Source organism: Pseudonaja textilis, chromosome Z (genome assembly GCF_049901715.1).
Source record: "Pseudonaja textilis isolate UNSWEBS1 chromosome Z, rPseTex1.2, whole genome shotgun sequence".
In the NCBI taxonomy this organism is placed as follows: domain Eukaryota; kingdom Metazoa; phylum Chordata; class Lepidosauria; order Squamata; family Elapidae; genus Pseudonaja; species Pseudonaja textilis.
The window spans coordinates 120,374,020-120,389,535 of NC_142008.1; the positions used below are offsets into that span (position 1 = coordinate 120,374,020).

At 38.5% G+C, this 15,516-nt stretch overlaps 1 protein-coding gene and 1 pseudogene across 1 annotated transcript; both read left to right on the forward strand.

The window, feature by feature from the left end:
- The first annotated feature begins 5,853 nt into the window (after positions 1–5,853).
- Positions 5,854–6,789, forward strand: LOC113449863 (olfactory receptor 6X1-like). The gene has a single exon (XM_026720999.1). The coding sequence runs from the start codon at positions 5,854–5,856 to the stop codon at positions 6,787–6,789; it is 936 nt and encodes a 311-aa protein (XP_026576784.1).
- Positions 6,790–14,571: 7,782 nt separating this feature from the next.
- LOC113449862 (olfactory receptor 6X1-like) lies at positions 14,572–15,516 on the forward strand (annotated as a pseudogene).

Sequence of the window (15,516 nt, forward strand, 5' to 3'; positions counted from 1 at the left end):
CAATAATCTGGCCCCTCATTTTATTGTTCTTGGAAGAATTGAAGGCTGAGTCAACCTTGAGCCAGTCAGGACTGAACTGCTGGCAGTGGGCAGGATAGTCTGCAATACTGCATTCTAAACCCTATGCCACCATGACTCATATTGAATGATTGAATTAAACCGATTGAATTGAATATGTGATCAAAATTCAGATGCTTGGCAAGAAAGTTGCAGTATCCCAAGAGGATACGAATGGCTTTTAGGAACTTCTGACAAGCAACATCCATGGGTGAATTTTAATATATGAAGTGATTCACTTAATTATGACAAGAAGGTTGTAAAATGGGACAAAACTCAACTTCGTTACTTACCAATTGAAATTTTGGATTCAATTCTGGTTATACATTAAGGACTACCTGAATTCCCAGAAATGAACCTCTTTATCTCAATATACAAGAATATTTTTGAGCCTTCTTGAAAATCTTAACAAGTCTTACTTGAATGGTTTGGTGGCCTAGACAGATTTATCTCCAAAAGACCTAATTAATCTGCCCTCCCAATGATTATTTCTTTTTTTTCTCAGCTTCACCTAGAAAATTTCAAATGATCCTTTTCCATTATTTCAAAGTTGTTCTTTGAAGACATCCATACATAACTTACTAATTGGCCTAAGAGAAACTATTACATCAGTTACAATATCCCTGAGGAGCTATTAAGGAAATAAAATTTTCTGACTATTTTGTCTTAGGGAAGAGAATATATATAGAATCTTCCTGCGTTAAAATTGTCTTTACATGTGTGATGATGGCCAGAAGGGTAAGAAACGGGATTCTGTATTTTTCTTGTTGAACATGTTGTTGTTGACAATTTTGTATATATCCTATTGAAATGTCAATCTAAGCAAGTTTATGCTTCACGAGTGCAGGTTCTTCTTACTGAGATTAAGTATATCAGCCAAACACATACAACACTGATGTATGGAAATTGGCAAGGCTGTATCATATTTAAAATCCCAGGTTCAAGACAGGTGGATCCCAGGTTCAGGACAGGTGGATCAGAATCAGAATAGAGCTGGAAGGGGCTTTAGAGATTTTCTAGATGAAGGAGAATCTACTTAGTAGATGCAACATTGAAATAGCTTGGGATTTCAGGTGTAGAACTGAGAGAGATTTTTTAAAAGGGGCATTGCATTGTCTTGCTGAATCCTAAATGGAGATCCCTCTACTAAGATCTAGCCACGGTGGAACAGGAGTTTCATAGGCACCCTGCTTCTCGCAGTTGTCAGTGTGATGGTCGAAAAGATGGAGAGATACACAGAGAGAAGGAGAATCCCACCTGCTCTGCCATTTTAAGATTCTACGATTTGGAATTGGCCAGTTTATTTTACAGATGTAGAATTATAGATAAAGAAATCCATAACTGTCCTTCTTAAAGAATTCCCTGTATGGAGATTCTCAATCATCCAGGACATGTTTGTCCCAAAGGTGCTTTCTTTCTAAAGGCAACTGGACTTTCCTATATTGCTTGAAAACGTTTCGCTTCTCATTCAAGAAGCCCCTCCAGAAATGAAGAAGTGAGAGAAAATAGTTTGGAAGCTTAAAAGTAGGTTACTATTTGCAATCTGATAAAAATTTGAGCAGCTCTTATTTAAGGAATATTTTGCATTGAGGCTCTTTCAGTTAATGGGGGTCTTTAACTGGAATCTCATGAAATCAGGGTGGGCTGTGTGTGTGTGTAACAAGGTAAGCCAAGGTAAATCAAGTTTCACAATTCTCAAATCCTGTTCCCAGGCAATTGCAATCATCCTCCTGCCAGTCAAATAATAACCATAACAACTAAAATCACTAAGAAAAAAGGATTGCCCCAACCGAGAATCTGCTTGAATTTAGAGCTGGCTATTCTGTTAACTCCCAAGTCTTTGGAATCCCTGTTTTCTTAAATGCTGGCTTAAGATGTTTTGAATTTTTCCCATTCTCAAAATATCTAACATTTTTTATACATACACATTGTGAACATGGAGACTGGACAACTTTATTTGTATTTCTTGTATCTGGTTGGCACTCACAAAGCACTAAGATGGTTGCAAAGATTTAAAGCAGCATTTTCCAGGTTCAAAGAATAAAGCTGATGTTAGTAAAAGCTTGTCAGGTAAAATTAATATATAGCTATTTCCATGGCTATACCTTGTTTTAGTCTTTCTTTTGCTTTTTTTAGCAATTATAATCTGAGCAAGTAAAGACTATTCTCATGTGAGATTTCAGAAATCAATCTTGTATGTCAAACTGTTATTTGATGCCTCCCCAATCTTTTTTTATTTATCTATGGAAATTCTCAAGGGTGCTTTTAAGTTTCCTTTTGTTTCTCATCAGTTTGAAAGGATGGTGGGGTGGATGGAAGGATCAATTCTGACAGGAAGAACTAATAGTACCATTCCCCGGCCCCATGCCAACCAATTAGAACTGATGGAACTTCTTGGTTGAGAAGCAACATATCTTCAAGGAAAAACAAGGTAAGTCTAGTTGCCTTTTGAAAAAGCAGCCATGTTGCCATTTAACCAAGGACCTGGATTGGGCACTCATTTACATCATCTCAAGATACCACGATGAACATTATCTGGAATTAAGACAAGGATGTATCACAGATCAAATGCAAAACTTTATTTTGCTTCCTGGGTGCAGTTCTGTATTTCTGAGCAGATTTTAATGCTGTGCAATGTCTTAATGTAGGGTCATAGTTTTGCCAGCATCTACTGAAATTCTCTTGAGAGATGGAGTATAAGGAACACTGACTATATTTAATTAGTAATCAGGACTATTATTTTCCCAATAGTACTGTCTCTGAAAAATATTAGAAGGAAATATGTTTACTATATCTCAGTACTCACTGGAACACTGCTATGAACCTTTGGAACTAATGCACAACATAGAAAATGGTGGAGTGGGAGGTTATATGCACAGAAGAAGAAAGCAAAATACAATTAGAAAAAAAAAGAAACACATCTGTTTAGGTTATAATATTCTCTCCTTTGCTAAATACAAGATCTACCTTGTAAAGGGGTACTGCAACAATTATCTAAATTCTAGAAGGACATTGTTCTGAAAGCAGGATAGATTTAATAGGAAGTGGAGCTCAGAAATTGGGATTGAGCCTGTTATTGTGGATTTATTTCTCTTCCAAAGAGTCAGTAGAATAAATAATCCTTCTGATATCTTTTGTCCTCTGGGCACTGCAGCAACTACAGTACATTTGTGGTACTCCACCTGGCATACCAAGTGTGACAATTCCTGTGGTAGACTGATGAGCCCATGCTTATAAATTGTGTAGCTTTCTCTCATTCATTAGTTTAGCAGAGTTCTTGATACTCTGAAAACACAGTGATGCTTAATTGTTTGTGAACCTAGAATTTAGGCATCCCTAAGGTCCACTGCAATCAGCAATAATGTAATCATATTACATTGGAGGCTAAAAGATAAATGAAGGGAGGGAAGGAGGGAGGAAGGAAGGAAGAATTCCATGTCTTAACCACAGAATTTTTACCAAATTCAAGACATGATGATTTCTTAGTGTGCTTCATGGTTGAAATAAAAACAAGGATTATCTCTTGTTTTTTCCTACCTGTCTATTTACTGTTGCTTCTATAATGTATTAAAGCAAGGATGTCAAACTCAATTTCATTGAGGGCTGCATCAGGGTTGTGTTTGATCTTGGGGGTGGGGGTATGGACAAGGTGGGAATGGGAAGCTAAACATCACACCTGTTGGGGGCGCCTGTGGTGGCCCAAGTGCTCTGCCAGTGAAAATGGGCTGTTGAATTCCATTTTCAGAATTTTCGGCTGCCATGGCCTCCTGCAAACCTCTGACAGTGAAAACAGAGCTGGAGAGCCCATTTTCACTGGCAGAAGCACTTGCGAACCAGTCCTTTGCTTGATCCAGTCCCTGGGCCTTCAGTTTGACACCCCTGTATTAGAGAGAGGGGTCAGGCAGAAGAGGTATGTTACTGATCTCATATCCCATAAGCCTAGGCATTCTGTTAGGTGGGATCTAGCATCACAGCACTTTCTGCTCTGGCCATATCTTGGGAATCATTCTTGTTCTCAAGGTGTGGCTGGCCCCTTGGGTTTTATTTTAATGTGTTTTTATGTATTTGGGCTGTTTTATTATGTACATTGCCAAGGGTGCTATATGAGGTTATAAAAAAGTAACAAATAAATCAACAAATGGAAGTTAACATCAAATGCAAATCTATTTTACAAGAAACTGCTATTTTATTTTTTATTTTATTTTCTTTTTTCGTTTTTCTTTATTTTTTCTTCTGCCATTTATAAACAACAATAAATAACAATCTAATAGAGATTTCAATATTAAATATTAAGCTAAGAAAGAAATATTTATTACACCATAGAATAATTTCGTCCATTTTGCAGTTATTGATTAAGGATTTTAAAAATACAAATTAAACAATCCTTTGGACATTAAATTTTCAGAAACCATTATTAATACTGAAATGAATATTTTTCCTCATCTTAAAAAGCTTGATTTTCAAATCAGTATAGGGCTCAAATAGTAATCTAATATTTCAAAGAAAAACTATATTCTGAAATCAATTTTGAAGAGATTGTCACAACAACTGTTTTTTATGTTACCTTCATGTGTGGCTTTCAAAGTCTCTACCTGTATATATTGTCTGATAACAAAGAAGAATGTTTCTTTACACTAGCACATTTGGTGCATTGAATGAGAGATTGCAGTCATATGAATTATCTGTATGTTCATGTTCCTGGTACTCTCTAACTTCTTTTGTCCTCTCCCTTTCATGGAGAATCTTCATGTAGAGCAAGAACAATGTTTATTTATTTATTTCTATTTTATATTACTTATCCTCCAATCACCCTCAGAAAGAACCTCTGAGTGGTGTACAATATAATCAATAAAGTTAACATTAAAATCAGAATAATTTAACAATAAAACTTGTGTGTCCAATCACACATAGCCAATAAATATTTCTACTCTACTCTACTTAAAAACCATGCTTCATCATCTCTCATGCTGTCATTGGCTGACTGCAACTTAAGTGTGTGTGTGTGTGTGTGTGTGTGTGTGAAGTCAGTCAGCAGAACTGAAGAAACTTCTTCAATGAGAAGTAAAATGACTTCAAGGAAAAAAGAAAGAAAGTTCAGTTGTTTTTTGAAAAATCAACCTTGGATAAGAAGCACTTTGGATGACTGAGAATCTCAATACACATTATGTCCAGACTTCTTATTGAATGGGGCATATTACTTAGAACCTTGACACATTAAATATCTCTTTGAATTATAAGCAAGTAGTTCACTGATCTATACAACCTATTAGATAGCTCAAGATTTTCAGACACCATAATACTGATTAAAAATTCAACCACCATTGAGTTCTTCATTATTTAGTAAGATTTTTTTTTTTTGCTTAAATGTGTTCTTTTTTTAATTTCAGGAAAAAGAAGATGGCCAGTGTAACTTCTGAAATATCAGTCCAAATATTGAAATATAATGTGGTGCACCTGAATTTTGACATCAGCATTCTGACTTTTCATATATTTCTTGGCGTAATGTTGCAAATGATAAAATGCATTATCTTTTTTCATTATGTTTCATTATGTGTTATGACAAGAATAGTCAGTTTTCCAGACAGACAAATTTAGCTAAATAGAATGATTGCAAAGTTTTAAATGCACTGTGCTTCCTTCCTCCACCCTTCCTTCCTGTTTTGGGATTTTTTTTTCTTCATTTGTTTCTGATTATTTACTTTATTTGTAAATGTAATGCACACATTAGCAATAATTTTTTGAAATGCTAGATGTCTTCTGAGCTATTGCTGAAAAATCACTGAACATTTTGAAATGATGGAACCCAGGAATCTGTCCCGAGTAACTGAATTTATCCTATTAGGAATTCCTTTTCTGTATGACTTTCACCGAGTCTTCTTTGTGCTGGGTCTGTTCATGTACATTGTAACCATCCTTGGGAATGGCTTCATCCTCATCATTGTCACAATTGAGCCAAGACTTCAGACACCGATGTACATCTTCCTGAGCAACCTTGCTTTCCTGGAGATTTGCTATACCTCCACTGTGGTGCCCAAATTACTACAGACTTTTATACAAACCAAGACCATCATCTGCTTCCACTGTTGCCTTACTCAAGGATTTTTTCACTTCTTTTTCGGTAGTACGGAGCTTTTCATCCTGACAGCTATGGCCTTTGACCGCTATCTGGCAATCTGCAAGCCCCTTCAGTATCCCATCATGATGTCCAAGCACGTGTGCCTTCATATGTCTTTGGCCACCTGGTATGCTTCCCTTGTGATTTTTATTTTATTTTTTTTAATCATTTGGAGACTGCCGTTTTGTGGGCCCAATATTGTGGACAGTTTCTTCTGCGATATTGGTCCTCTGTTGAACCTAGCCTGTGCAGATACCCATTTCATTTTGTCTCTCTTTCTGTTGTACGCTTTTGTAATCGTGATTATGACCTTGTTTCTCATGATTGTGTCCTATATTTTCATCATTGCCACCATACTACGCATCCCCTCTGCCGTGGGGCGGAAAAAGGCCTTCTCCACCTGCACATCTCACCTGATGGTGGTGTCCATATTGTACGGAGCTCTTGTGTACATGTATGTGAGGCCCAACGTCCAGTCCTCATTACGCTTGTCAAGGACTGTGGCAATCTTGAACACCACTCTTACCCCAATGATGAATCCTTTCATATACACAATTCGAAATGCTGAAGTCAAAAAAGCTGTCCGGAATGCAATCCATAAAATGACAGGGACCTGAAATTAAGACAATGAGTGAAACAACAGTTCCAGGACTCTCATAGGTAGTAGGAATGGGATGAAATTTAGAGGATTGTGGCACTGGTGACATTTTGAGTGATGCAACCAGAATTCAACTGGCAATAATTTCAGTCTTAAAAACACCATTTGACTTTATAGTTTATGATACAGGTAGTCCTTGATTTATGACTACAATGTGAGTCCAGCAATTTGGTTGCTGAGACAATTGTTAAGTGAGTTTTGCCCAACTTTACTATCTCTCTTGCCATGGTTGTTAAATGAATCACTGGAGTTAAGCTAGTAATGCAGCAGCCCACATGGGTTTGTGCAGACCCTGGTGTGTGTATGTATTACCTCTGCTGCGGGAGCTGCATTGATTGCATATTTTCTTCCGGGTTAAATTCAAGGTGCTGGTTGTTACTGTTAAAGCCCTTCATGACTTGGGATCAGGTTATCTAACTGACCGTCTCTTGCTGGTCATATCTGCCCAATCCACCAGAGTGGGGGAGCAGGAATTTTGCAGGTCCAACCCCCGGGTTAATACACCTGGTGGGACCTAGAAGAATGGCCTTCTCTATGATGGATCCTTCTCTCTGGAACATCATTCCCCCAGATATTAGAATGGCCCCCAGTCTAATACTCTTCCAGAAGAAACTGAAGAGCTGGTTCTGCCAGTGGGCTTGGGGAACCCAATGGGAAATGTAGCCCATTAAATGGCTTGGGTGATCTGCTGTCACTGGAGCGGGGGTGGGAGATGATTTTATTTTATTATGAGATATTAATTTATTTGATTCTTTTTATTAGTTTTATTTTTCTAAATGAGGTTTTATATTCTGTAAGCCACCTTGAGTCACCATGGGCAAATAGGTGGCAATATAAATTAAATTAATTAATTAATTAAAACTAAATAAACAGATAAATAAATATGACTGTTAAGAGAATCTGGCTTTCTCATTGATTATATTTGTCAGACAGTCACCAAAGGGGATCACGTGACCCTGGGACTTCACAACTCTCATAAATATGAGTCAGTTTTCAAGTATCTGAATTTTGAGTACATGATTGAGATGCTGCAATGGTGATATTCTTTCAGGAAGTCCACAATTGATTGCTTCCTTTTTCAATTGACTCTTTAAAAACTTTCCTCACCGCTTTTAGCAGTGGAGTGGAAAAAAAAACACTTCTGCCTCTCTTCTTGAGTCTCATTTTCACCCCACGGTTCCCCTGGGGGCTCTTTCTCCCAATAGATTTGAAATTAAAGTTCAGTTCAATTCCTCACCCAGAGCGATTATACCTTCTTTCAAACTTCTCTTTCTTTTGGCAGCTGTCCCAGCTTCATAGCACTTTGACCACTTTCCTCTGCCATTGGCTTTGAAGGTTTCCTTTGGATCAACCAGGGAGTTTTCAGTCTCCCTGGGATCAACAAAGTGTGCTTTCTTAAGTTATTGGCTCTCTGAAATGATTTAGGTCCAGCTGGACCACCCAACAGCCAGGATATTGAGGCTGTCCCCAGGAACTCCCAGAAAGCTCAATGTGATACTATGATCAGCTCCGCCCTTCAACTAGTCCAATTCCCCCTCCACCCAAGCAGGAGACCCTATGCCAATCCCGACAAATGGCAGTTTAGTCTCTTCTTGAAAGCCTCCAGTGATGAATCTCCTACAACTTCTGAAGGTGACTTCTGTTCCATTGGTTGATTGTTCTCATTGTCAGGAAATTTCTCATTCCTAGATTGAATCTCTCCTTGATAAGTTTCCATCCATTATTCATTGTCAGGCCTTCAGGTGCTTTGGAAAATAGTTTGACCCCTTCCTCTCTATGTCAGCCCCTCAAATAGTGCAAGACTGCTATCATGTCTCCTTTGGTCCTTCTCTTCACTAGACTAGCCATGCCCAATTCCTGTAACTGTTCTTCATATGTTTTATTCTCCCCTAATCATCCTGGTTGCTCTTCTCTGTACTTCTTCTAAAGTCTCAACATCTTTTTAATAGTGTGGTGACCAAAACTGGATGCAGTATTCAAGGTGTGATCTTAATAAGTCTTTATAGAGTGATATTAGTACCTCACTTGATCTTGAATGTATCCATCTGTTAAGGCAATTTAGGATTTTGGGTGTTTTTTTTTTGGCTACTGCTACAATGCAACACTTTCACCAAATATTTCAAGACTGACTCTGCCACAATATTAACATGGAATATAACTCTTTGGTATTTTCACAATGAAAATCTGTGAAAATCAGAGGCGGGATTCAAATTTTTTTACTACTGGTTCTGTGGGCATGGTTTTGTGGGCATGGCTTTGTAGGCATGGCAGGGAAAGATTACTGCCAAATCCCCATTCCCCACTTGACTAATCTGCTTTCCAGCTTCATTCTCCTGTGCAGGGCAACAAAAGAAGACCCAGTCAATCAGCTGGGACTTGGGAGGCAGAGTATAGATTGGGGCGGGGCCAGTCAGAAGTAGTATTCGCTGGTTCTCTGAACTATTCAAAATTTCTGCTACCAGTTCTCCAAAACTGATCAGAACCTTCTGAATACCTCCTCTGATCTGCACACAGAAAGCACAGTGTGCAATTTATGTTTCTCCCAATGAATGTCATGCTTTTTGACTATTCACTAATTGACTGTTATTTTATTGCAGTTAATGTCAGGACTTCCACCACTCTCCTGTAAATCCACCTGTACTTTACTGCTAGATCAGAATAGTGAATTTGATCCCTCTTTTAAGACCAAAACATTGTTGAGCCCTGGTTTATTTATGAATATTTTAATCTGTTATTCAATTTCTATAGCCCAGTGGTTGCCAGTCAGTGGGCCATGGACCACTGGTGGTCCATAAGAAAATTTTGGTAGTCCACAGAGAAATGTCCCCCCAAAAGCACCCACTAAAGCAATTAATCCAGGCTGTATGGGAAATACCCAGATGGCCCACCCACCTACTGGACCCTGCCCTTCGGCCAAGTACAAACCTTACCTTAAGTAGAGGCACATGAGCAAGAACTGGAAGGTAAGACCAACAGCGGGGAAAGGAAATCTGCCCCGAGGTAGCTTGCTGATGTTGGTGGGAAAGTCAGTCTCATATTCCAGAGCTACAGTAGTGACAGGACTGGCTACTCCTCCACCTGGGTGCACTGGCCTGCCATGGACTGGTGGAGCTGCTCTGGGATGACCAAGAGGCCAGTCTTGTGACTACTGCAGTTCTAACTATTGGACTGGCCCATGGTGGGGTTAGAAATCTCCATCATAGGGTGGCACATGTTCTCAGATGCAGCAGAAGAAACTTCAGCTGGGCTCTTGAGAGATGAGAGTGACTCCAGCTGCTTTTTTCCATGAGCGCTCCTTGAAAGAGAGACAGTTTTGCAGGTAGCTTGGCTGAACTCCTGTCGCTGGGAGTCAAAGCGTTGAAGTGCAAGCAGTGCAGGAAACTTCAGCTGGGCTCCTCGAGTGAAGGTGGAATGCTGATTCCACACAAATGCAAGAAGCATGGTCTTCCTGCACCTTCCAGCCATCTCCATCACCACTCTGACCTGCCTGTACCACTGCCCCCCTCTTGTTGCAACAGCACCATTACCTCATCCTGGCTGACGAGGACTGCACTACTTTTTGCACATTGCACCACCTGCCACCTCCTACCCTCCAACCCCACCATGGGCCGGTCCCATATTCCAGAGTTGTAGTAGTCACAAGGCTACTGGTCATCCCAGAGCAGCTTCTACAGTCCTTGGCCGGCCAGTGCATCCAAGTGGAGGAGCAGCCAGTCCTGTGACTACTGCATCTCTGGTATATGGGACCAACTTCCCCACCAATATCAGCAAGCCACCATCAGTCAAAATTCATATTAGTGGTGTTAGGAATATAAGTCACCTAACAGCTATTTGGGTTAGAAATATATAAACCAAGATAAATATTTTAAAACTGTATCTTTAAGAAAATGCAAAATTGTAGTTGGGTGTGGTTTCTCAAACAGCCATAAGATGGAGCCAGAAACCTGGGTTTTTTAGTCTGACTTTCAGAAGAGAGCATGAGTGTATCTCTGTTTCTTTTTGTTGGAAAGTATTACCGTTGCTCCATTTCTTCTAATTTAATGATATTACTGGATTTAATGTAAATCCGATACGGAACTGTTTTTGACACTGGAATTTGTTATTGGATTATCCCTGGATTGAAAAACTGACTGATTTACCTATGAATGACTTTGGACTGCTTATCTTGAACTTTGCTTAAACTTTCTGGAAGTAAAAACCTACATTTACTGTACAGTGTATCTGTGTGCTCTGTGTGTATTATTCAAACACTACTCTCAAATACGTCTCCCTGTATGCGCTCATTCTCCTAAGGGGGAATTACTTCAACAAGTGGTACGCGGGATTTAAAATTATGAGTTTAGTGGTCCTGAGGTCCAAAATGTTGGCAACTCCTGCTATAGCCCCGCAACTCTACCAAGGGACTCTGAGCAACTTACAACAAGAGATGTAAAATGTTGTTAAATTCTTGGTTTTCTCATTCACACCTGAACATTTACTTGTCATTTTGTTCTTATTCATTCATTCATTCAATCAATCAACTGTTCATTTGTTCATTCATTTATCACATTGTTAAACTGCCCTAACATTCTCCCTCAAAGGGGATATTGGATAAACATCATTCAAAGGTGAAATAGAGAGAAAAAAATGTTAAAAAATTTGGAAAATATATAGATCACATCCTATATACTATCCTTGTTAGTCATCCTGGCTTAATTTTCCATACATTCTTGACTCTTAACAAAATGAATTAATCACACTCTTTCACTACACACCAGTGTGGAAACTTTTGCAATATCCCTGAGGACCTGTTAAGAAATCACATAAGGAAAAAAACCCCTTCCGGTTATTCACACTTGCTAGTTATATGTAAGGCTTTTCTTTGTTAATATGGTCTCAAGAATACATAAAATAGTGATTAAAAGGTAAGAACAGAGATTATTTATTTGATCTGGACTGTAATCCTGTTTAAAGACTGTGCCCTTATCAACATCTGTAAAACTGGTGTTTTTGAGAGAGAGAAAACTGCACTTAAAGGAGAAAATCTTTACATGTGGAAGCTGTGATGATAGATAACTAAATAGCTAGCCAGCAAGAGAGAGAGTATGAGACAGACAGAGATGACAGACAGACAGACAGACAGACAGACAGACAGACGGACGGATGGACGGACGGATGGACAGATTGGATAGATGGATGGTGGGGAAGAAAGATGGAGGGACAGAAAGATAACTAGACAGATAGATGGATAGATGAATAGATAGATAAAAAGACAAAGAGAGAGAAAGATATAGACAGACAGACAGGCAGGCAGGCAGGCAGGCAAACAGATGTAGACTAAGCCAAGATATATAGATATTCTTGAATGTAAGTGATGTTATTAGAATGATAGCTGTAAATCATGCCAAGTTTTGGGACCCCAAGTTTCATATGGCCTTGAAAATCATGCCGGGTTCAAACTCTTGTCAGGGAGGTGTTGATACAAAGTCATTTCTGGACCTTAGCAAAAACTGACTCTGGTTTATTTCAATCTAATTAAGCACCACGAAATAAAATTCTTGTGAATGCAGTGATAAGGGTTTTTTCTATTGTATTAATCTGTTTGAATTGGGGAGGTGGGGAGGTTTCTAGGTTTCAAGATTTAGTCTGGATCATTGATCATTCAGCAGCCTTGAAATTTGCATCCGTATCACATTCTCTCCATTTTTTTTCCAAATTGTTGGTATGATGGTCAAAAAGATGGAGAGACATATAGAGGGAAAAATCCCACATGCTCGTTCATTTTAGGATTCTGCGATTTGGAATTGGCTGGTTTATTTTAAAGATGCAGAATTATAGATAAAGAAATCAAAAACTGTTCTTTTTAAAGAATTCCCTGTATGAAGATTCTCAGTCATCCAGTCATGGTTGCTCCAAAGGTGCTTTCTTTCTAAAGGCAACTGGACTTTCCTATATTGCTTGAAAATGTTTAGCTTCTCATTCAAGAAGCCCTTCCAGAAATAAAGAAGTGAGAGAAAATAGTTCCTCTTTGGAAGCTTAAAAGTAGGTTACTATTTGCAACCTGATAAAGATTCAAGCAGGTTATATTTTAGGAATGTTCTGGGGCTTTTTCAGTCAATGGGAACTTACCAGGAATCTCATTGTGGGTGTGGGTATGGGTGTGGGTGTGGATGTGACATACAAATCCCAGAGAAGGAAACAACTGCTTTGTCGTCAAAGGAAGGAAGCCCAATATTCAGAGTCTCAAACATGCAATGAATCACAGTTTGATTTTCTTTTTAATCTTAGTGCTGCACAGTCTTATCAGTTCTTTTTCTCTAATGCTCAAATCACTTTCTCCTTTCCTCCCTCTCTTCTCCTCCCCTCCCATCCAAAAAAGTAACATGAGATTGAGATATGGGAGTATAGAGATAAGTTTAAAACCAAAGCTTGCTTGGAGTTAAAATTAATTGTCCCCAAGTTAAAACAAGTTCAAAATTCCCAAATCGTGTTTCCAGGCAATTCCAATCATCCTCCTGCCAGTCAAATTATAACAATAAGAACTAAAACCACTAAGAAAAAGCGTTGCACCAACAAAGAATCTGCTTGGATTTATAGCTGGCTATTCTGTTATGCAGAAACTCCCAATTCTTTGGAATGCCTGTTTTCTTAATCACTGGCTTAAGATGTTTTGAATTTTCCCCACCATAGTATAAACATCTGTCACTTTTTGTGCATAAAAATTGTGAACATGGAGATTGGACAATTTTATTTGTAAATATTTGACCTAATTGACACTCAGGGGACTGAGACAGTTGCAAAAGTTTATAGTAGTACTTTCCAGGTTCAAAGAATAAGACTGGTGTTGGTAAACGTTTGTCTGATTGTTCAGACAAAATTAATATATTTCTATTTCCATGACTATACAGTGTTTTAGACTTTATTTTGCCTTTTTGCCAATCATAATCTGATCACGTAAAGACTATTCTCATATGAGATTTCAGAAATCAATCCTATATATTAAAATGTTATGTGATGTTTCCTAAATGAACTATGTTCCTTTATCTATCTATGAAAATCCTCAGACATCCAGGTCATGATTGTCTCATAATTGCTTTTTCAAAAGGCAACTGGACTTCCTTAATTTTTCCTCATCCAACAAGCTTCATCAGTTCTCATAAGATGGGGTAGTGGTGGAAGGATCAATTCTGACAGGAATAACTAAAAGTACCATCCCCCAGCCATCTATTAAGAACTGATGAAGCTTCTTGGGTGAGAAGCAAAGCGTCTTCAAGAGGAAAAAAAGGAAGTCTAGTTGCCTTTTGAAAAACTACCTTTGAATTCTCTTTTATTTAGTAAGATTTTTTTCCTTAAATGTGTTCTTTTATTTCAGGAAAACAGAAGGTGGCCAGTGTAACTTCTGCAATATCAGTCCAAATATTGAAATATAATGTGGTACACCTGACATTACTATAGTGACTTTTCATACACTTCTTGGCATAATATATTGGAAATGATAAAATGCATTTCATGTTTTCATTAAATGTGTAGGTGTTATAACAATAAGTCAGTTTTCCAGAGAAACAAATTTAGATAAATAGAACATTTCACAAGTTTTAAAAGCACTGTACATCCTTCCTTCCTGTTTTGGGATTTTTTTTTCTTCATTTGTTTCTGTTTCTTAACTTTATTTGTAAATATAATGTACGTGTTAGCAATAATTTTTTGAAATGTTAGATGTCTTCTCAGCTATTGCTGAGAAATCATTAACCATTTTGAAATGATGGAACCCAAGAATCTATCCCAAGTAACTGAATTTATCCTATTAGGAATTCCTTTTCTGTATGACTTTCACCGGGTCTTCTTTGTGCTGGGTCTGTTCATGTACATTGTAACCATCCTTGGGAATGGCTTCATCCTCATCATTGTCACAATTGAGCCAAGACTTCAGACACTGATGTATATCTTCCTGAGCAACCTTGCTTTCCTGGAGATTTGCTATACCTCCACTGTGGTGCCCAAATTACTACAGACATTTATACAAAGCAAAACCACCATCTGCTTCCACTGCTGTCTTATTCAAGGATTTTTTCATTTCTTTTTCGGTAGTACAGAGCTTTTCATCCTGACAGCTATGGCCTTTGACCGTTATCTGGCCATCTGCAAGCCCCTTCAGTATCCCATCATGATGTCCAAGCATGTGTGCCTTCAAATGTCTTTGGCCACCTGGTATGCTGCCCTTATAGTTATCTTTCCTAATTCTTTTATGGTTTGGAGATTGCCGTTCTGCAGGTCCAATGTCATTGAACATTTCTACTGTGATTTTGGTCCTGTGTTGAGGCTTGTCTCTGCGGATACGTATCTCATTGAGTTTCTCGGACTGTTAGCCACCTTTGTAAGCGTGATTATGACCTTGCTTCTCATGATTCTGTCCTACATTTTCATTATTGCCACCATCCTACGCATTCCCTCCACGGTGGGGTGAAAGAAGGCCTTCTCCACTTTCTGCACATCACACCTTTTGGTGGTGTCCATATGGTATGGAGCTCTTGTCTTTATGTACGTGAGACCCAACATCCAGTTCTCATTCCGCTTGTCAAAGACTGTGGCAGTCTTTAACACCATGCTTACCCCAATGCTGAATCCTTTCATATACACAATTCGGAATGCCGAAGTCAAAAAAGCCATCCAGAATGCAATCCATAAAAGGAAAGGCACTTTAAATTGA